At 43.2% G+C, this 23213-nt stretch overlaps 2 protein-coding genes across 13 annotated transcripts in view; one reads left to right on the forward strand and one right to left on the reverse strand.

Annotated features, from left to right (window-relative positions):
• Nucleotides 1-23213, forward strand: part of LOC140911616 (terminal uridylyltransferase 7) — an 89516-nt gene that overhangs the window by 34530 nt on the left and 31773 nt on the right. For 3 of the 12 annotated variants that reach the window (XM_078852866.1, XM_078852872.1, XM_078852877.1), the window contains 9 exons: nt 669-716; nt 806-897; nt 1830-1945; nt 3310-3605; nt 7618-7694; nt 8974-9037; nt 10888-13529; nt 14356-14501; nt 16412-16739. In XM_078852866.1, the coding sequence (XP_078708992.1) occupies nt 669-716; nt 806-897; nt 1830-1945; nt 3310-3605; nt 7618-7694; nt 8974-9037; nt 10888-10955 (761 nt within the window). In that variant the 3' untranslated portion in view covers nt 10956-13529; nt 14356-14501; nt 16412-16739. Of the gene's footprint in view, nt 1-668; nt 717-805; nt 898-1829; nt 1946-3309; nt 3606-7617; nt 7695-8973; nt 9038-10887; nt 13530-14355; nt 14502-16411; nt 16740-20660; nt 22298-22421; nt 22599-23213 lie in introns of those variants that run through there. The other 9 variants (XM_078852869.1, XM_078852868.1, XM_078852870.1 and 6 more) reach the window with 9 other exon arrangements.
• Nucleotides 18912-23213, reverse strand: part of LOC140911615 (terminal uridylyltransferase 7) — a 54274-nt gene continuing 49972 nt past the window's right edge. The window contains exon 30 of the transcript XR_013635833.1: nt 18912-19831. The gene's annotated coding sequence lies outside the window, so the exon portion shown is untranslated. The remainder of the gene's footprint in view (nt 19832-23213) is intronic.

Genomic DNA, 23213 nt, shown 5'->3' on the forward strand with positions numbered 1-23213 from the left:
TGTTTTGCAGACGAGCTGAAAATGATTTTTAGCTTGCTTCTACTCCAGCTCCACTTAGTTCTTATCATATCCCTTATTTGGAAAAGATTAAGTGTCTAGTTTCAAATCAGTTTGACTGGCTTAAACATTTCTTCAATTAGCTTTCGTATAGCATTATGCAGAATGTTGAAATGATGCAATGCATTATGTTTTAAATCTGTTCCTTTTTGTTAGAAGACCGAAACCCTAATCCAGCAAAGTACGTAAAAAATACATGCTTCGCTTTTATGCATACGAAGAATCCCTCAGAGATAAAGTTTAGTTGAAGTTCACCAAATCTTTAAGTGCTGTGTTGCATCAGGGTCCATATGCGGGAAATCTTGTCAATGCAGACATTGTTTTTCTAGCTCATCTAACTTTGATAGAAAGGTTGCGTGGGTGGGAGGGGTTTCCTCTCACCTTCAAAAATTGCTCTTTTTCAAGATTTTGGTCAATTTGGTTCATAGCTGGACTGCTGAGATTCTGTCTTCTGAATATATCCTCTTTCAGGATATGGAGAAATCAATTTCAGTGTATTGATTCTGCATCAGTAATAGCAACATGAGCTTGTTTGTGTTCATATTAATCAGTTTGGTTCATAGTTCGCTTTCATATGGACTTTAGTAATACCTACAGATTTCTTCACACAGATCCCTTTGATTTGAACCACAATCTTGGAGCTGGCTTATCAAGAAAAAGTAAGTTACCCGGTCCACAAGCATTCCACAAATCCGCTGAGGGTCTTGATTTATTTAGACAATTGATTTTTTTTTCTTTTATTTCCTAGTGACAAATTTTATAATGAAGGCTTTTATCAATGGCAGAAGGGTATTTGGTACCCCAATAAAAGGATTTCCTAAAGAATATCCCTCAAAAATGGTAAGTGTCTTTAGAATATAGCGATACACACCCACTCTACATTGGTATCTAAATCTCTTACCTACTGTGAAGTTTCACACATGACTCAGATGAAAACAATTGCACTCTATTAAGAACTTCTTGGTAATTTATGCAGGGGAAAGGAGGAGTTTCCTTTCAAATTTCAGTGGTAACTTCCATCGTGGTGGTTCTTTCGGCTTCTGCCTCTAAGTTGTTGATGGGTTGTTTCGGTTTTTTTAACACTTATATTGTGGCAACACCTGTTAACATTAACCAGGTTGGGGCTCCATTGTACAAGCGTAGAGTAAATCGTCGTCTACCCCAAACAGCTTAGTCTAAAATGTGTTGTGTTAAACAGGCTGTCCTAGAGCAAAGCAGCAGTGTGTCAGGGAGCGAGTTAGGAGAAGCCCTCACCTGTCACCATGTTATACAGCTCTGAATTGCAGTCTCATTACAGAGAGTGGAACATGGCTGTAACTTTGTTCTCATTCAGACTATAATGTTCATGGCCACGAAGGAGGTCAAGAAGGCTAACCTGGGTTCTTTATAGAGCTGTGGTCAATTAATGGCCTTCCTGATTCTACAGTAGGCACCCCAATGGAGTGATACAAAGCACACCTACCTTCACTCTTTTGGGGAGCTGCTTGTGCTAATACGGCCTCACGCTTAGGCTATGTTTACACTAGTACCGCTACAGCTGCGCCATTGAAAGGTCTCCCGTGTAGCTGCTCTTTGCCGGCAGGAGACAGCTCTTCTGCCAGCAAAATAAATCCACCCCGAATGAGCAGCGGTAGCTTTCTCAGTGGTTTTTTTTTTCACTCCCCTGACCAACAAAAAGGCCATGTCTACACTAGCACTAGACATAGCTGGCTTAGGTTTCCAAATCTTGGGGAAAAAAAATAGATGCACAACACTACATTCTTTCCTTTTAGGAATACTTCTTTGACCCAGAAGTCCTGACAGAAGGAGAACTGGCCCCAAATGACAGGTGCTGCAGAATTTGTGGTAAAATTGGACACTTCATGAAAGACTGTCCCTTGAGGAGAAAGTACGTATATTTTTAAGGGCTGTGTGGTTTTGGTAGTACAAGGGGTTTGTATAAATTTCTGAAATGTTGGAATCAAGAGATACTGAAAATTGACCAAGTGGAGGGTCTAGTGTTTAAGGGGCTTGGATTACTGATAGAAATGTAAAAGTAACAGAAATTAGAGTTCATCCTTATAGTTAGAAAATTTGAGCAGAACCGCTTAAATGTCTGAGGAGAAAATAGTCCAGTGTTGATCAGATAATGTTCTTCACCAACTGACTCCAAGAACATGGGCTTTTGCAGTAAGGGATTGCCTCCTGAAGAGCGCTTTCCTTGAAGGGAAAATGTGACTCAGTCGTATTCCTAGCCATGCTACAGACATGAAACAAACCTATTTTGGGGGGAACCAGTTGGCCTGAAGACCTTCAACAAGCTTTAAAAAAGCAGCAACAAAACACTTTCTTGGCAGCTAGCAAATCAGGAACGCAATCAGAAACTGTCTGACGTATCCTTTTCTGTATGATGTTGTTGTTTTATATTTGATTAGTGAATTGTGAAATGGATATTGCTTAGACATCTAGGTTAAGAACCCATGCATCCTGGCCTAAGCAAATGTAGCATAGCCGAAGTCCCAAATAAAGAATATCGGGTATATTTTCAAAAGCCTCTAAGTGGCTCTGAAACACAAGCATTTTTGAAACTACCCGACCATTGGTTCCAGTTTTAATTATATTAAATTTCTTTTTAGCATTTTGCTTAGAGCCTTTCTCTTAAGTGGATGGACTGCAGCAGCCATGGTTGATTGTATGGTGGAGGGGGTTTTTGAGCTTTACGTCATAAATTTTTTCCCTTAGATGCGTCTCTGTGTATATACAGTATGTAATATGAAACCACCATGTTTAAAAGTTAGCATTTCTTATTTGTATAACAGTGCTGTCGGTCCAGATTTGAAAAAACTTAAACCATTCTAATTGTGGACTGAGTACTTTATATTTAGGGTTTTGTAACCGGGAAGAAGTTTGTACAGCTCGATGAGAAATCCGTGAGAATTACTCCTAGAGTTAGACACTTTGGTTGTAAAGATGTCTTGCTTTTTCGCCATAGTTGATTGTATGGTGCTTCTTTACTACATATTGCTCATATTTTCCATTAGAGTTCAGCAGAAAGTTTTTTCCTCAACTACATAAATGAATATTACTAAATTTATTTAATATTTTATGTTGGTTCTCCCACCACATAGACTTCTAGGAAAAAGAGAGATACGTTTATTCATCTTTGTTGCGTGTCACATAAATCCTCTTTAAGAATATACTATTTAACACAAAATTTCTTTTCTTCATCTGACAGAGCCTATTTGCTTTTATGTCACTGTTTTGCTTCTGCAGGTTGAGACGACGACATGATCATGAAGATATTAAAAACCAAAGGTACATCGAGAACAACGAGAAAAGAAGCAAAGAGGAAAAAGATACCTCAATGAAGGAAGGAACGATATTATGTACACCTCAGAAAAACAAACTAGGGAGAGCAACACTGGACACAGGAAGAGAGAAGTCTTCCAGGCAGTCAGCAGAGAAGTGGAAGCGGCAGGAGGACAGGGACTTAAGAGAAAAACGTTGTTTTAACTGTGGGAGAGAAGGCCACATTAAAAAAGAGTGCCCACTGTATAAAGGAGCTGCAGGTATGAAACCCCGATACATTCTAAGACATCTTAAACCGACCCTATCATTTTGGAGTATTTAACGAGATTGGCTAAATGGGTCTGGATTAATATCTCATCAAATATACTGACATAGTACTGAACCTTCCTTTTTCAAGGGGACAAGATGCAATTGTCTAATTTCCCTTCTTTGTCCTCCGCCTGCCTTAAGGGCACCCCTGTCACCTGGAAAGACAAGACATGATTTCCATTAGAGCTGCATTGCCCAGATCCTCAAAGGTCTTTAGGCTCCTAAATTAGATTGAAATCAATGGAAGGTAGGTGCCTAACTACCTTTTGAAGCTCAGTGGAGGTTAGGTGCTTAAATACGTTTTGAGGATCTGGGCCTGCATGTGGGGAAGAGTTAGTTTTCCTATTTCCAGAGGCTGTTTCCACTTTTCTCAGAATCCCTGTTAGCTCCATTTTCAAACTTTAGATTCCATTTCATTGCATTGTACATCCACGAAGGCTGGCACCAGAGCAATTCTTGTCATCTTAAACTACTGCATTCTGAATAAGTTTAAGCATTTGACCCTTTCCCCCATAAATGGTTTTAAACCATTCCTAATAAGCATAAAGTGGTTACTATTCAAACAGGATTTGGAAATGAAGCTTCTCAAATCAGCAGCCAGGCAGAGGGGATCCATTTCCTGCAGCAGCCTTTGTCATTATCTTGTGCGGGGAATGCTACTTTTCTCAAAGACCACTGATTCAGGAAGGACTTTAAGAGTGATACAGAATACCTAGATGAGGCCAGGTCCTCCTTCAATGAGGAGATGATTGCCAAAGATCCTTGGTATGATGGCTTGTTCCCTTCTCCAATTTCCTGAGCAGGCAGACATTTCCTAACCTGGAACAGATGAGAAAAATCATCCTGCTGAGATGTAGTATCATAGGATTGGAAGGGACCTTGAGAAGTCATCAACTATTGTTCCTTCCTAAGTGGAGTACTTTGCATTTGTCCTTATTGAATTTCATCCTGTTTACTTCAGAGCATTTCTCCAGACTGTCCAGATCATTTCTAATTTTAATCCTATCCTCCAAAGCACTTGCCACCCCTTTTAGCTTCGTATTGTCCGTAAAGTTTATAAGTGTTCTCTCTATGTCATTATCTAAATCATTGTTTAAGATATTGAACAGAACTGGACCCAGAACTGAGGGACCCCACTTGATATGCCCTTCCAGCATGACTGTGAACCATGGATAACTACTCTCTGGGAGCAGTTGCCTAACCAGTTAGGCACCCACTTTATAGTAGCTCCATCTAAGTTGTATTTCTGTAGTTTGTTTATGGGATATGAGACTGTTATGTGAAGCAGTATCAAAAGCCTTATTAAAGTCAAGATATGCCATATCTACCACTTCCCCCTATCCACAAGGCATAGAATCATAGAATATCAGGGTTGGAAGGGACCTCAGGAGCTCGTCTAGTCCAACCCCCTGCTCAAAGCAGGACCAATCCCCAACTAAATCATCATAGCCAGGGCTTTGTCAAGCCTGACCTTAAAAACTTCAAAGGAAGGAGATTCCACCACCTCCCTAGGTAACGCATTCCAGTGCTTCACCACCCCCCTAGTGAAAAAGTTTTTCCTAATATCCAACCTAAACCTCCCCCACTGCAACTTGAGACCATTAGTCCTTGTTCTGTCATCTGCTACCGCTGAGAACAGTCTAGATCCAGCCTCTTTGGAACCCCCTTTCAGGTAGTTGAAAGCAGCTATCAAATCCCCCCCCATTCTTCTCTTCTGCAGACTAAACAATCCCAGTTCCCTCAGCCTCTCCTCATAAGTCGTGTGTTCCAGTCCCCTAATCATTTTTGTTGTCCTCCGCTGGACGTTTTCCAATTTTTTCACATCCGTCTTGTAATGTGGGGCCCTTGTTACCCTGTCAAAGAAAGCTATTAGGTTGTTTTAACAAGATCTGTTCTTGTGAAATCCATGCTGACAGTTACTTATCACCTTATTTTCCTCTAGGTGTTTGCAAATTGATTGGTTAATTATTTGCTCCATTATCTTTCAGGGTACCAAAGTTAAGCTGACTAATCTCTGGGTTGTTGTTATTTCCCTTTTTATAGATGGGCACTAATTTGCCCTTTTCCAGTCCTCTGGAATCTCTCCTGTCTTCTATGACTTGTCATGCTAATGGCCCAGATATCTCCTCAGTCAGCTGCTTGAGTATTCTAGGATGTATTTCTTCAGGCACTGGTGACTTGAAGACATCTAAGTAATTTTTGTCTAAGTAATTTTTAACTTGTTCTTTCCCTATTTTAGCCTCTGATCCTACCTCATTTTCACTGGCATTCACTATGTTAGATGTTCCATCGCCACCAACCTTCTTTGTGAAAACCTGAAACGAAGTCATATAGCACTTATGCCATTTCCACATTTTCTGTTAGTGTTGTTCCCCCCTCGTTGAGTAACAGACCTACCCTGTCCTTGGTCTTCCTCTTGCTTCTAAAGTATTTGTAGAATGTTTTTTTGGTACCATTTACATCTCTAGTAGCTTAATCTCATTTTGCGGCTTGGCCTTTCTAATTTTGTCCTTACATACATGTGTTATTTGTTTATATTCATCCTTTATTTGACCTAGTTTCCACTTTTTGTAGGACTCATTTAAAGTAGAGCCCTCTCCTAAGAAAAGGTGAAGGGGTGCCCCCTTTGTTAATCACTAGCCTCTGAAGGAATAGAGAATTGCAGTATCTCCCGAGGTGGTAAGATGCCCTCCTTGGAACCTTTACATAAGCCTCCAGAGCATTTAAAGCCATTGAAAAAAGTTCCTCTTCTTCCTGGCCATTTAAAGCAGCATTTGTCATATCAATTCTCTCCATGAGGAGAGTCTCAAATCAGGCCTATTTTACGCTACAGCATTGCTCCCACTGATGTAAGTCACCCACTACAGCAACCTAACAACTCCACCTGTGTGAGAGGCGTAGTGCTTAGGTCTATGTAATTAGGGTGGTGCAGTGTCTGTGTAGATGCTCTATTACGTACATCACCTATTGACTGTCAACTAAAGCTGAAGAAGAAAAGGTATTCAAGGATTCTAGCCAAATAGATCTGAAATGAAGTTTCATATCTGTGCTGCACCCTGTTTCTGACCCTGAGTCACTTGTCTAGTTTTCCACCTCACTGTGCATCAGATATAAACATCTTGTACTTACCATCAAGGCTTTGTGTCTCTGAACTGTCTCCTTTCACATTTCCCCTTGCCCCCTCATTCTGCCAATGCTAGCTTCATTCTGCCAGTGCCACCTTATCTCACACGTTTCTCCATGTCTCTTTTAAATCCTGTGCCCTACCCCTGGAATTCACTTCCCAAACCTAATTGGTCAGATTTCCTCATACCTCATTCACATTCCTCTTAAAAATTCACCTCTTCTGTCCCATCTCTGAAGTGTGACATAGGGAGAGTGAAGACTAAAATATATTTTACTGCATTCAAGATGTCTGTGTATTCATTGCTGTGGGAGCAGCTTCAGCTGTTTTTCAGTCCAGGTGACCTGCTGTATATTGACCTTTGTCACTTCTAGCATATAAGTGTGGTGATGAGGTTGTCGAATGTATATGTAAACTACATTAATCACAGAGAGGTGGCCGTTGCCTATCATTACATGTGTGTTGGAGAGGGTGGTCCTGTTGATTAAATCTTTTGTACTTTGTTTTCTGTATGGCCCCAAAAGTGTTCTCTGTGATCCAGTGGTAAGGGGGCAAAGTTCAATTCCCTGGTCTCCCTTGGCTTACTGTGACCTTGGGCAAGTCACTTCTCTCTCTGTGCCTAAGTTCTGTCAAACGGGGATAATAGTTCTTCCCTAATTCTTAAGGGTGTTGAGGTTAAATACACTAAAGATTGTGAGGTGCTGGGATACTATGGTGATGGGAGGTGAGTCATGCATACAAGTGCCTTTATATAGATAATGATAAGTTGTTGGAGTTTCTAATTGGAAGGTAATATTTTTATCTTTTCAATAAATTTTCACTGTATTTTAATTTCTCAGGTGGATCTAAGTCAGAAAGTCTGTGTGGATCCCCTTCTTCACCCAGTGCTGTTAAACATGCTGGTAGAGTAAATCAGGTCAACACTGCATAATTTTCTGAATCAGGTTCTCAACCTTTTTCTTTCTGAGGCCCTTGACAACATGCTATAAAAACTCCAGGGCCCAGTTTGGTTGGGAGGGAGTCAGGGCTCTGGCTCAGGGGTTGCGGGGGCTTCTAGCATAGGTGTAGTTTGACTTCTATTTTGGGTGGGCAGGGGCCAGTGGGGCTTGGGCCAGTTCTGTATGGCGGGGTCCAGGGAGGGAGCGCCGCCTCCATCCCCTGATTCACCTCAGCAGGCCACCCAGCCTGTCTGGGTTGTGGAGAGTGGGCGGGGACACAACCAAAAATTATAACTCAGGGAGTGGGGTGGTGAGGTCTCAGCTCAAAAAGTTTGAAAACAGCTCAGGGTGCAGAGAAGGGCAGGTAGGAGCTATGTTCAGGCAGGGCGTGTAGCTGAGAGCTGCACACAGGAAGAGGGTAGCTCAGGGTGCAGGGAAGGGGTAGCTAGGGACTATGTGTGAGCAGGGAGGGGTACCTTAGAGTGCAGGGAGTGGGTACCTGACGTTACAGGGAGGGCTTCTCTGCCGTCCCTGTTCCCCGAGGGCTCTGCCAGCCATGGAGTCGGGTCTCCCTGCCTAGGCAGCTCTTACCAGCTGCGTGACCAAAGAGGCGGGGAGCTGAGGAGCAGCTTCAACCCCTTGCACCAGCAGGAGATGAGGGAACATGCTGCCTGCTAAATGATGTCAGCCAGACCAGCAGATGTCCTGCACTGCCCGGCTCTGGCTTCCTGCCTTCGACCTGGCCTGGGGGCGGGGAGAGGAAGGCGGGGGCGGGAGGGCGCAAAGGGAGAGCGTGGGTGGAGCTGCCCTGGGACAGTCCTGCTTTTGCACTGTAGTTTTGCAGGGTAGAGTAGCATCCTCTGTGCCCCCCAACTCTGCCCATGGGCTCAGAGCTTCTGCCCTGTGGGGGGTGCCGAGAATTGGGGCTTCAACGCCATGGCTCCCAGCTTCAGCCCCGTGGGAGATGCTGGAGATCGGGTTCTGGGTTTTAGCCACGGGGCCCTGTGGCCCCCCTGAAAAGGTTTGTTGGTCCCCAGGGGGCCACGGACCCCCTGTTGAGAACCACTGTTCTGAATCACGTTCTTCTTAAGTATACTTAAAGCCATTTACAGTAGTAAACTCCAGTTTGGCTCAAGTTTTCAACTACGATACACCTTTTTGTAGGTACAGCACTCTTTATCTGTAATCCAATCAACTGTTCCCTGCCTAATAGTTGAATTTTATGTGTTCACTTATCTCTATATGGCTCTCTTTTAGGGAATAGTTTTATATGAGGAAAAGAAGAAACAAAAAGGAAAAGTGTTCTTGAGTTCCCAAACAGGTTTGTACATCAGATTCCACTGAACAGCAACCCGGATATTAACAACTTCTGATTAATAACAGCATTTTTCTGGGACCCAATCCTGTCCCATTGACTTTTTAATGTTCGTGGGATTTGGATATTGGCAGTGGCATGCCACTTATCAACCCACCCCTCAACCCCCTACTTTTTTTTTTTTTAAAGAAGAAAGATGCAAGCTGCAGGCAGGTTGTCAGGGTTGCAGCCATAAAAGGAGGCACTGGGACATGCTGAGTGCACCCATCACAGGCAGGTTTGCAAAACTGCAGCCACACGGGAAAAAGTGGGAAGACAGCTTCTGTGGCTGCAAGCCTGCCTGCACACGGGGATTGCACAGGAGGTAAGGGGCTGCGAGCTGAGGGGGAGCAGCGCAGTAGCTGGCGGGCGGCTAGATGCCAGAGCTGCATGGTAGCTCTCCCTGTGCTCTTCAGGCTGCAGCCTGCTATGAGGTGCAGTCAGGGAAGGAAGCAGTGAGACGTGCTGAGTTCTGATCCCCGGAGAGCACAGTGAGAAGTACAGGGCAGCCCCAGAGGCCTGCAGCAACTGGGCTGCAGCCCCCTCTCCCTGCTGCTGCCCTACTCACAGGCCGGTTGCAGGGCTGCAGCCAGGGAATGTACTTCCCAGCACTTCCTTCCTTAGCTGCAGCCTTGCAAAGCCACCTTCCACTTACTGGCAACTGCTGGATAATGGCAAGATTTTGCTGTTGACCAAGGGGTCGCTAATAAATGCAATCTACTGTAACTTGAATTACTTAATTGAAATTACAGTATCTAAAAGCATATTTTGGGAAATGAGCATCTCCCCCAGTCCTCACTGATGGGAGCTCTGCTTTCTGTGTTGATACTGAAGGCAGTTCAGGCTTGTTGCTAGCACCCTTTGGGCTAAGCCCAGCCTCTTTGTCCACCAGAGTTTTTTCCTCTGGCAGCAGAACCAGGAGGCAGTTCAGCATTCCCCTAGTTTGTTTAGTTTTATTTTTTTATTTACCATCAATAGGGTGTGTTTGTTTTTTGGATCAATTTCTTAGGGGCCAAGGCATTAAAGGTTCTTTGTACAAACCAACTACCAATCAGAGTAGGAGACTGCAGTCAGATCATGACAAAGGATAGTTAAGCTCAAGAGAGAGCTTTTAAAAACAATGCGAACCACTGCCGGCTGACAAGTAAAAAGATCCCCTAGTAAAGGAGCTATATTTGCACCAGATCCCCACTCCGTGAATTCTGTGTTAGAAGCAGAATAGGACTGTTACTTCCTTACACACATCTGTTTCACTTACTTTAAAAAAAAAAATTAATTAGCTATTACAGCCAAGTTTTTAAAAATGAGGAGTGATTTTTAGACATTTTAGTTGAATCTAATCTGGCTCAGACCAAATTAAGAACGTAAAAACAGCCATCCTGGGTCAAACTAAAGGTCCATCTAGCCCAGTATCTTGTCTTCTAACAGTGACCAATTGCCAGGTGCCTCAGAGGGAATGAACAGAACAGGTAATCATCAAGTGATCCATCCCCTGTCACTCATTGCCAGCTTCTGGCAAACCGAGGCTAGGGATCCCATCCTGGCTCATAGCCATTAATGGACCTATCCTCCATGAATTTATCCAGTTCTTTTTTGAACTCTGTTATAGTCTTCACTTTCACAACATCCTCCGGAAAAGAGTTCCACAGGTTCCAAAAGTTTGTCCAGTTTCTGTTCTTTCCCCTTAGGGTGGAACATGCAATGTGGAGCACACTTAAAAACAAGCGGTGCTTCCAAAATCTTGTGTTCAGATCATTACTTTTCTATTTGGTTACAACTTCAATAATGTGACACTTTCTTTTTTGGTTTCTGTTTAGGCAGCCTTGCCAATAAATACATGGCTCAGGGAAAAGCCTCACAGAAGAGGACCCACCAAGAATTATGAGGGGACTGAAGAACTCTGAAATTGCAATACAGGCCGTCCAATCACTTCAAAAATTAGGTTCATTTTGGCTAAAGCTTCTGGGCTCACAAGACAGCAGCACAAAACAATCTTCAATTTGAGTTTAAAGAAAACATGGTATTTTATTTTAATTAGATTGCTAAAAGTCCGAGGCAATGGATTTTAATGCAGTGCTCCTACTATGGACTCCTGCTCTTAATAGATTATTTGAACATTTTAATAGAAAGCCATGATGTTTGTATTTGTTTACTAAGTAAAACGTGTAGATAAGAGCAGGTGCTCATTTTCAAGATTTTAACATTCAACATGACCCTTTCAAAGTGCACCAAAATTGCGTGCAAGCCAAATATTGTTTCATTTTTCTTCAAAAATTGACTTTTTGAAGGAGGAAATGCTATTTATTAATGTTGATTGTTTACTGAATCCTTGTGTAAAGTGTTTAAAATGTTTGTGGACTACTACTGATGTATTTGCAAACATTTTATCTGCGGAGAATTGAAAACAAACATTAGTAAACTTTTTTGTCAAACTGCTGTGGACACACTGCCACTGAGTTGTTTTTTTCTCTTTGTGATTTTATGAGTTAATATGCTGCTGTGCTTGTGTACAGAAAGACTGAGAAGCAGATTAGTCCGGTTTGATGCTGCTAAGAATCTTTCCCATGGCCTATAAAATGCAACAGGCACAATTGCTAAAAGGCAGAAAAAAGTGATAATCAGCAATTGGGGATGGGGGTTAAATGCTTTTCTCTGTTCCTAAAAAGTGAAAAAGATCCAACTGCCAGTCAAGGATTTAATTAGTGTTATCTTAAGATTTACTTGAAGTCCTTTTGGAGCTGGTACTATACCTTCATACCCTGTTCTCGGGGGAGTAGGAATCAATACAGGGAAAAAATGAAACCTCTGTTATTTATGACTTTGAAATAAAAAAAATTTAAAACTTGAAATTTCTACATTTCTCCTTATCTTGTACCTACAATTCCAAGTATTCTTGCTACAAGTGCAAAATTCAATAGGAACATAGGATAATGTCATTTTACTCTAACTACTTATTTAAAGGTGTTATGTTTTAAGACTAATAGTTCCTTTCACCAAATGTCTACATCGTCATTAAAGACCTAGGCTGGGATTTTCAAAGGGGCAAGGCAGTTAGGTCCCCAACTCTGTGTGTGTGTGTGTGTGTGTGTGTGTGTGTCCCCTAAAATTCATCACTTCATAAATCTGTTCACTTACACATTGAGAGAAATTTTAGCCAAAGAATAACAGAAAATGACCACATTCAGGTGATGGAATGTTTGTCAAGTTCACTTCAACTTCATAGCTCGTGGTACTTTATCATAAAATTAAAATTCAGTCTTTCCTTTGTGGGATCCTTATGGTTTTTGTTGTACTGTTTATTTGCCTGGCAGCAAAATATAAAAGTTGCTGTGTTCTGTGTATACAATGGCTCAATTAACCCTGTATTTAAAGTTTTCTTCTTTGATTGTGGACGGGAGTGAAAGATAAAAGCTTCTATGGAGCTAAGTGGCCATAGAGAGACCCCACAGCCCTTCCATAGAAGATATTCATAAAAATCATTTTTGCTGCCTGTCCCATAGCCTCCCTCCTGCCCCCTTCACCTTGGTACCTTTTGCCATGAAGTATCCAGCTATGAAATCTTCCTTGCTAATCCTGACTTCAGCTGAAGGCTGGTCCTGTGGATGCTCTCATCTTTCATTCTGAAGAAAGGGTTATTCACCTTATGCAGTAACTGAGGTTCTTCGAGATGGTTGTCCCTGTGTGTGCTCCACTTCAGGTGTCCCTGCACTTGACATCAGAGATTTGTAGTAGCAGTGCCTAGTTGGGTCGCGCATACACCATCGCCTTCTTGCGCCACCTCAGGCGGTTACATAGTGCTGCATGACCAGCCGTCCCTCGGATCCTTTTCTACCTCAGAGAATCTAGCGTGAAACTCCAAACTAGAGGGGAGGAGGGAGGCTAGTGGAGTACTTACAGAGACAATCATCTTGAGTAACCTCTGTTGCTGCACAAGATGAATAACCCTCTCTTCTTTTTTTTTAAAGAGTGTCTCTGTGGGTGCTCCACTTTAGGTGACTGAGCAGTGCCCCTTAGTAGAAGAGTGGGGCTTCGGAGTTGCGTTAGTGATAGTTGATAAAACAGAGAGTCCAAATAGAGCGTCTGATGATGACTGTTGCTCTATTGTGCTTTGTGAATGTGTGGGCTGATGCCCAGGTTGATGCTCTGCAAACATCAATAATGGGGATGTTGTTGAGAAAAGCTATCAATGCTGAAAGTTCTCTGGTAAAGTGTGCTGGTCCTGTTGGGGCTTGTAATTGATGCTTTTGATAACAAAAGTGGATGTGCATCCTGATATCCACTCGGATAGTCTCTGTTCTGAGATGGTTTGCCCTTTTGATCATTCTGTTATAGAGACAAATAATCTCAGTGATTTTCTAAACATTTTTGTTCTTTCAATGTAGAAAGCTAATGCTCTTGGAACGACCAGTGCCTAGAGTGATGCCTTTTTTGTCTGCATGAGGTTTTGGAAAAAATCCAGGTAAGTAAATGGGTTGGTTCAAATGAAAGGGGGAGGTAACCTTCAGTAGGAATTTGGGGCGTGGTCTTAAGGTAACTTTATCTTTAAAGAAAGTTGTGTATGGAGGGGCTAGGGGATGTGCCATTAGGGCACCTAGTTCTCCCACATGTCTGGTGGACGTAATGGCGATGAGGAAAGCCACATTCATAGATAGGTGGAGTAATGAACAGGTGGCCAGTGGCTCAAATGGGTTTTCCATAAGTCCGTGTAAGACCAGGTTGAGGTCCCACATAGGAGATGGGTTCCTTATTTCAGGATAAGTGTTCTCAATGCCCTTGAGGAAACATTTAGTTGTTAGGTGGGTGAATATGGTGACTCATCCACCTTATCATGGAAAGCTGTGATATAGCTGCCAAGTGTACCTTGATGGAGCTTGTCGAGAAGCCCCAGTTTGTTTAGTTCTAATATGTAATCCAGTACCCTTGGTAAAGAGGAGAATGTTGATATGATATTTGTCCTGGCACTATATATTGAACCATTTCCACTTATGAATATATGTGTCTCTTGTATTTCAGGGGTTCTCAAACTCGGGGTCAGGAGTCCTCAGGGGGTCGCGAGGCTATTACGTGGGGTGTTGCGAGCTGTCAGCCTCCACCCCAAACCCTGCTTTGCCTTCAGCATTTATAATGGCGTTAAATACATTAAAAAGTGTTTATAATTGATAAGGGGGGGGGTCACACTCAGAGGCTTGCTATGTGAAAGGGGTCACCAGTACAAAAGTTTGAGAACCCCTGTTGTATTTGGTCTACTGTTGTTCAGTAATATGTCTTTTACTTCCTCTGAACAGGTCATTTCATTTCCTCTCAGCCCTGGAGTAGCCAGCCCTTGAGGTGAAGTATTGAGGTTGGGATGGTGAATGTGTCCCGCATCTTGGGAGAGGAGATGAGGTATGAGAGGAAGATTTCAAGGTGGGCATACTGCCATCTTTTACAGGTATGGTAACCATGTTTGTCTGGACCATCTAGGTGCTATTAGGATGACTTTGGATTTGTCCTCCTTGATCTTGTTTAGGACCCAGGTTAGGAATAGGAAGGAGGAAATGCATACATTAACGGTGCATCCCATTTGACGAGGAGAGCATTGCCGAGGGAATGGGGTCCCAGTCCAGCTCTGGAGCAATATTGTGGGAACTTGGTGTTCTGTGCTGTTGCAAAGAGGTCTATGGTAGGGAATCCCCAGTTTGAATATCGTAGGTAGAACTCCAGGGTCCATTTCCCACTCATGATTCTGTGAAAACTCTGTTTAGTGCATCTGCTTTTGTGTTCTGACATCCCAGCAGGTAGGATACTGATATGTCGATGTTGTACCAATTCTAGAGCAGTATCGCCTCTGTGCATAGGGAGTGTGATTGTGCTCCTCCCCCCAACTCTTTGACGTTTATGTAAAACATGCACACTACATTGTCCTTGAGGATCCTGATGGCTTTTTTTTTAATTAGTGGTAGAAAGTGCTCATATGCGTTGTGGACTGCCCTTAGTTCCAGCAAGTTTATGTTTAAGTTTATGTCTCCAGTGGAGACCATCGGCCTTGGACTGTGTTGTTGAGTAAATGCACTTCCTAGCCTATTTGGGAGGCATCCCTGGTGAATTGTAACTGTTGGAGTCGTTTGTAGAAATGGGATTCCTGTACAGATGTTCTTCAATTGTGTCCACCATTTTAGGGAGTCCTTTACCTTGTTTGCCGTTGTGAGATGTCTGCTTAGGGTGTGCCTGTGTGGTATGTGCACTGTTCGAAGCCAGGCCTGCAGGCATCTCGTGTAGCTTGGCGTGTTTGACGACAAACAACATCACTGACATATGTCCCAAAAGTTGTAGGCATGTTCTGGCAGATGTTTGTGGACTGTCTGTCCCTGTTGATATTAAGTTGACTAGCGTGATGAAGTGTTGATGAGGTAGGTTGCTGTAGCTGTTGAACAGTCAAGACATGCTCCAATGAATTCCAGTTTCTGGACAGGTATCAGTGTTAACTTTTGTGTGTTTGTTTGTAATCGTAAAAAAGCGTTCTCATACTCTGTGTGGCATTTATAGCTTTGTGTTGGGGCCTTTATGAGGCAGTTGTCCAGAAATATCATGACTCCATGTCTGCAGAGGTGTGCTGCCACCACTGCTAAAACTTTGGGGAAGGGCCTTCGGGGGGTCAGTAAGCTGAAGGGTAGTACTTTGTATTGGAAGTGTTTTCCTAGGGTGAACCTTAGCAATCTTCTGTGTAATGGTAACATAGAAATATGTGTCCTGTAGGTTGAGGGCCGAGAGCCAGTCCCCCTTTCCTAATGCTAGGATTATAGTTGTTAGTGTCGCCATTTTTGAAATGTTGGGTTTTACAAATTTGTTGAGTTTTCTTAGGTCCAGGATGGGCCTCCACTGTTAGAAAATAGTGTGAGTAAAACTTTTGCCTCTGTGCTGTGTTGGTACTTGTGCCACTGCGCCTAGGTGTTAAATGTGGTTCACTTCCTGTTGCAGCAGGTATTCGTGAGAGGGGTCCCTGAAGAGGGATGGGGAGGTGGGATGGAGATCAAAGGGGTGAAATAACCAGTTTGGAGAATTTCCAAAACCCCATTTGTCTGCAGTGATGGTGCGCCAGACTCGGTAAAACAGTGACAAGCCATACCCAAATGGTCGGGAGATAGTTCCAGCGTTAGAATGAGTGATTGTCTCGTGCCCTCGACCACACCTTCAAGAATGCTGTTTCAAGGTGGATTGTTGGGACGTTGAAGGTTGATTCTGGTTTTGTCGACGTCTGGTCTGCTTTGCTTGTGGTGTTGGTCAAACTTCCTGTGTGGTTGTGTGTACGTGGCAATGGGAATCTCTGTGTATAATACCTATCCTGTTTCTTTGTATTTGCAGGTGTGTAGATGCCCGGGGATTTTAATGTTGCCCTAGAGTCCTTCAGAATACGAAGGGACTCGTCAGTTTTGGCCGCAAATAGTTTTGGGCCTTTGAAGGGCAGGTCCTCAACCGTTGACTGAACCTCTCTCGGGAACCCCAAGAAATGAAGCATTGATGCACAGTGCATGACCACGGATGTTGCAATGGAGCATGCCGCTGTTTCCGCAGAGTCAAGTGAGATCTGCAATGCTGTCCTGGCAGTGAGATGGCCTTCGGCGATGTTGGCTTTAATTTGTTCTTTTTTGTCTTCCGGTAAGCTGCCAATAAATTCTGACATTTTCGAAAATATTGTATGTGTGTATTTTGACGGTAGGGCTCCATAATTAGCTATGCAAAACTGCAGTGTTGCAGATGAATACACCTTGTGACCAAAGAGGTCTAACCTCTTCCATTCTCTGTCATACGGGGTTATTATAGTATGGCGTTGCTCTCTCCTCTCATTTATAGCTTCCAACACTAGTGAGTTTGATGTGGTGTGTGTTAACAAGATCTCCACTCCCTTAGATGGCACATAGTATTTCTTATCCTATCTTTTGCATGACGGGGGTGATGTTGCTTGTGTCTGCCAGATGGTTTTGGCAGGCTCCATAATAGCGTCTTTAATCAGCAACACTACCTTTGTCGTGGTAGATGTCTGAAGAATATCCAGTAGTTTATGCTGCGATTCAGGTTCCTCTTCTAGGGATATGGTCAGGGACAGCCACCCTTTTGAAGAGTTTCTGGAATTGCGTGAAGTCATCCCCTGTGGTAGGGGGTGGGGACATTATAGTTTTATCTGGTGATGATGTCTGGTTCGGTGGTGGTAAGGCTTCTTGGTCTGAGATTTCCTCATTTTCTTCAGTCACCTCCTCCTGCGTTTCTGAGGATCCTGGTATAGGTGGTGATGGAGATTGTGGTGCTCTCGATTTTGGTGGGCTGGGGGACTTGCGATGTTGTGCCCTGTATACTGCCTACAGGTCCCAGTAGGGCCAATTTAGTGAGAATGATATGGGAGGTGGCGCCCCTGGGTGCCCATACCAGCTATGTGCATCTGAAGATGAGTGGTATCCTGTTTGGTGGGATGGACCTGGTCTGTGTGAGGAGTGATGAGGTGCACATATCTCCCCTTCATCCTCCTCCTCATCATCATCGCTGGAGATGGGGAGCCGATCTAGGTGGAGTGGTCAGCCAGCTCGGTACCGATTGAGTTGGAATGCTATTGGTACTGAGAAGCAGGGACTCCAGTGTTAAGGCATACAGATCTACTGGTCTCCTCAAGAATTGGTGTGGTACCATGAATGCCAGTACCGATGTCTGCATTGCTGGCAGTACAGGAGTGTGAGTAGTAGCCACTGGTGCCGAGGATCTTGTGTTGTGCTGTGTAGGTACCACAGGTGGTTCCATTGCGCCGCTCAGTGCCGAGTATCTTCTTGGCTCTCTGGGTACTGAGGCGGAGGGTTTTACTTTGTCAGAGCTTTCTCGCTTATGGTCTTTCGCTCTCTGGCGGTCGGTACCGACGTAGACTTGGCAATTGGGGAACACTTTTTCTTAGCAGATTCCCACTGGTGAAGTCTGAGCCTGCTTTTTTGTAGCCTTCTTGGACAAAAGCTCTTTTGTAGGGGCTGTTGAGGCAGGACCTCTGTCAGAGGCTGCCAGTGGCCGGGCAGGGTCCGAGGCAGGTTGCAGAGATTTCTCCATCAGGATCTTACATTGAAGATCTCTCACTTTTCTTGTTCTGGCCTTTAGATTACCGCAATGTGGACACTTTTGAGGGATATGTATCTCATCCAGATAGCAGACACACCGTGCATGTCTGTCAGAAATAGGGATTGACAGCCTGCAAGTCAGGGAGCGTTTAAATCCCAGCAATCTGGGCATGCCAGACAGGTTCTGTCCCTCACTGAGAAGGGGAGCAGTAACATTATAGAAGCCTAAACTTATTTTCCTAATAAGGGGGATAAAGAGAGTCATTCTTACCCTTTATGCTTTTTTTTAATTATTTCTATCTCATTTGACTATTAACATAGCTTTATAGTTATCTAAAAATAGGTAAGAGATGCTGCTAATTGCTCTGAGTGAAGCCAAAGGCAGTAGAGAAGGAACTGAGGTACAGTTGGTCACGCAGCACTATGTAACTGCCTGAGGCAGCACAAGACGGTGACAGCCCATGCGCGACCCCACTAGGCACTGCTACTAGAAATCTCCAGTTACAAGCAGAGCGCATGGACACCTGAAGTGGAGCGCCCACAGGGACACCCCTCGAAGGAGAAGCCAACCTTCCCCCTTCCACACCAGCCTGGGTGGTGGTTGAGTTTTTTTTTTTTTTTCTTGTTCCTTTGGAGAGCTAGTTGGAGAGGGAGAGTGTTTCTCTAGACAGCTATGAATGCAGGACTCCTCCCGTAGCCTGAAAACCAAAATCCCAAACCTGAGGCTCATGTCACAGTTACTATGCCAATAAGATGGACTGTATTGAAACTAGTTGATAAGTACACTTATTTAATTGGCTATAGTGAAGCTGTGTGACTGATATATTGTAGCTTCATCTGTGTTAAGAATTCAAACAAAAGACTACATCTATATCTTTGAGTTTTACTTAAGTCCCACTACTGAAAGCAGAAGAAATGTGAACGATCATCTCCACAGTCTTTGATAGTGTTACAGAAAGATCTCTTTTGTTCCATCCCAGTGTGATATGGAAGGAGCAGTGAGTTAGCTGACTGTGTTAATTTGTGTTAAAGATAGCTTGCTGCATCCGCCTTGGTACACCACAGCTTCTCATGCTCTCTTTGATGTCTCTGTTCCCCATTGTCCTACACTCCAGTTTAATATATTGTTGAAAAATGGAGGAGCAAAGATAGTGTGTATGTATAATGTATATGTATATATATTACATGTGGGGGCACTGCTGACATGTATTTTTTCCTCTTTACTTCTGTTCCTATGGTAGTCTTTCCCTGGGATTTGTAGGAGGGGCTGTGTGCATGGCTTTGGAGCTATCTGTCCTGCACCATGTGCAGGCTACTGGTTCTCATGCCCTCTCCCCTTGGTTTTGTTCCTACTTTATTTATCTGAGACGTTATGAAGGGATTGTCGAGGATCATCTGGCCCTCTGACTATTACCCCATGCTACTTATCCATGTGGACACTAATGATACTGTGGGGTCTGACCCTCAGCAGATGAGAAGAGACTACAGGGCTCTGGGAGTAAGGGTGAAGGAGATGGGAGCGCAGATGGTGTTCTCTTCGATCCTTCTGGTCAAGGGTAGGGGCCCAGGCAGAGACAGGTGCGTCCTGGAGGTGAATGCCTGGCTGCGAAGATGGTGTCGCCAGGAGGGCTTCAGCTTCCTTGACCATGGGATGCTGTTCCAGGAAGGACTGCTAAGCAGAGATGGGGCCCACCTATCAAAGAAGGGGACGAGCATATGTCAAGGCTGAATCCCCACTCTGGCACTTGGAGTGCAGAAGATGGGGGCCCGCAAGGATTTTAAAAATTAATACTTGACACTCCAGGCTTCTATTGCGCTCCCAAGGTTACAGCTTTTCTCTGACTTTGGCTTGGTAAACATTGCCACCACCCAAATACAAAAAAAACCCTGGGACCCAGGAAGGAGCACTTGGGAATTCCTGTCGGGTACCCTCAAGCCCTTTCACCCCCCTCTGGGGAAGAGCTAAGAAAGAAAACAAAGGAAATTAGCTGTTGCCCCCAGCTAATTAAACAACATATGTACAAACCTCTTAGGCCTCCAAAAATCCAGTTCTGTTCTCTAAAAAGGTAAATTTTATTAAAAACAAAAAGGAAGAAAATACATCTGGAACTTAGACTTTTGCTAGATTTTAAAGGAGCAATTCCAAAAATTAAGCACCCAAAAGAGCTTTCTTGGGGGTTCAGCTTAAAGGCTACAAGCAAACAAAAGCATCTGGGGTTAGCACGGAGGAGATCCACAAGCCGAAATAAACCTGATCGCATCTATCTAAACATTCCCTGTCCCAATGATTCCTTCTAGGTATGGAAGATAATTTTTCATACCTGGTTCAAACCTTACACAGCATTCCTGCTTTTTGCATTGCTGCTCTGTGTCCCTGCAGCCCAGAGAGAACAACAGACAACAAAGGGAAGGTTTTTCCCAATTTTAAAAAGTTTTAGCCCTCCCATTGGCTCTGTTGGTCAGGTGCCCACTTTTTTTTTTTTTTTTAAACCTGTCCAGGGAGGCTTTTTAACCCTTTACAGGTAAAGCAAGCAGAGAACAGCTACCAAGAGGGATTTTTACAGCTAACTGGCTGGCTTGGTGTCCATAAAAGGGAGCTATCCCCACTTCATTTATCACAGCATATTTGGATACAGACTGGCTAACCTAGAGAGGAGAGCTTTAAACTAGGTTTGAAGGGGGCAGGTGAGCAAAGCCCACAGGTAAGTCAAAGCCTTGGAGACCTGGGAAAAGGGTCAGAATTTGGGGGGAGCGTGGGGTGTTACAGCAGGGTTAAAGGAGAGAAGGCAGAACCGGCGGGGGGGGGAGGAATCTAATCAGTATCTTAGATGTCTGTATGCTAGTGCAAGAAGTATGGAGAATAAGCAGGAAGAACTTGAAATACTAGTAAATAGGATGAAATTAAATAAGGACAGATGCGAAGTATGCCACCTAGGAAGGAACAATCAGTTGCACACATACAAAATGGGAAATGACTGCCTAGGAAGGAGTACTGCAGAAAGGCATCTGGGGGTCATAGTGGACCACAAGCTAAATATGAGTCAACAGTGTAACGCTGTTGCATAAAAACGCGAATGTCATGCTGGGATGTACTTTCAGGAGTGTTGTAAGCAAGACACGAGAAGTAATTCTTCCACTCTACTCTGTGCTGATGAGGCCACAACTGGAGTATTGTGTCCAGTTATGGGCACCACATTTCAGGAAAGATGCAAACAAATTGGAGAGAGTCCCCAGAAGAGCAACAATAATGATTAAAAGTTTAGAAAACATGACCTATGAGAGAAAATTGAAAAAATTGGGTTTGTTTAGTTTGGAGAAGAGAAGACTGAGGGGGGAAATAACAGTTTTCAAGTACATAAAAGGTTGTTACAAGGAGGAGGGAGAAAAATTGGTCATCTTAACCTCCTGAGGATAGGACAAGAAGCAATGGGCTTAAATTGCAGCAAGGGCGGTTTAGGTTGGACATCAGGAAAAATTTCCTAACTGTCAGGGCTGTGAAGCACTGGAATAAATTGCCTAGGGAGGTTGTGGAATCTCCATCATTGGAGATTTTTAAGAGCAGGTTAGACAAACACCTGTCAGGAATGGCCTAGATGATGATTATTCCTGCCATGAGTGTAGGAGACTGGACTAGATGACCTCTCAAGGTCCATTGCAGTCCTATGATTCTGGGATAAAGGTTAATGGGAAGAAAAGCAACACCAGCCATAATCTCTATTGCTGCAGTGTGGGAGTGTGACTATTTGGAGCAAAGATTTAACAACTTAAAGATGGAGACCTATTTTAGTTGCTTCATACTTCAGCAAGATCCTCCTCAGCTGTGTCATCTTTCTCCTTAATATTCCCTATTGCTAGCTAATGTGTGCCCAAGCAACACCAACTGTCTAGATTTATTTGTACTTACTCTCTGATGCAGAGGCATTTGTCCTAATTTTTTTTTAAAGTTTAACTGCTCAGGAGTGATGGTTTCACAATTAAACTTAAAAACAAGCATAAATGCTTGATGAATTAATGTAGTTCTTGTGAATAAAAACTTTTACACAGACGGGGTGCAATATATTTTAGATTGCAGGGCATAAATCAATATTAATCTTCTTGCTTTTCTCAATAAAATAGTCACCTGTAATGAATGACCACTGGGACAAGTGTTGCCTCTCTTGTAAGTATAAAATAGTCAATAACTTTTTCTGGTGTTCAGTTGAACCTTTCAGTTATGTGCTAAGTTAGGTGCTGGGGATGTTGACAGTGTATTATATTGAAAACGTAACAATTATTTTTTAAAGGAAAGGCCTTCCTTTTGCCTCCCTCATATCCAATCCTAATATGCTGAGAGAACATGTCAAATATTCAGCAAAGACATAGGGGTGGTGCAGTGAAAGATGATCAAAGAGACATGAAACATCCCAAGGAGACATAAGAAGGCAAAGCTGTTTTCTCTATAGCTAAAGAAACAGTATCAGGTGAGTTTAAACAGCTGCCATCTTGATTTATACTTAAGAATATTTAGCCTCAGAGCCATATTTTCCAATAGTAATGGCTTAACTGCGTATACAAAAGTACATGTTTGTGTGCGTAGACCAGAATTGTGTGTACAAATTGGCTAACAGAGCAAGCACGTAGCCTCTCTTCAGTGTCAGCAACACATTATGAATATTACAATTTAAAAGTGCAATATGCTCTTCGAAATATGTTCAGTTGGATGTCTCCATACAGAAAATCAAGGGTGCTACTAATGGAACTGGCATCACATCGATGGACAAACTCCCACTGACTCCAATGAAAGTTGGCTCAGGCCCTCAGTCTTAAAGCAGAGTTTTTATAGATCATTTCACGGACTTGTAATTCTAATCTTATTTACAAAAAAGTAATCTATGCTAAAATCCAACTGGAGAAGTGGATCATCAGTGAAGGTATCCTCCACTATCATTTACATATAAGTTTCCTTGTGAACAAAAAAAAAACCAGAAAATTGAAGCCTATAAACACTAAACATTCACCCAAATATTTTGAAACCTTCCAATCATAAATTTACTAACAAAACCCTAAATATTAGAAAGTCTGGGAATGCACAGGCA

Source organism: Lepidochelys kempii, chromosome 5, assembly GCF_965140285.1.
Source record: "Lepidochelys kempii isolate rLepKem1 chromosome 5, rLepKem1.hap1, whole genome shotgun sequence".
In the NCBI taxonomy this organism is placed as follows: domain Eukaryota; kingdom Metazoa; phylum Chordata; order Testudines; family Cheloniidae; genus Lepidochelys; species Lepidochelys kempii.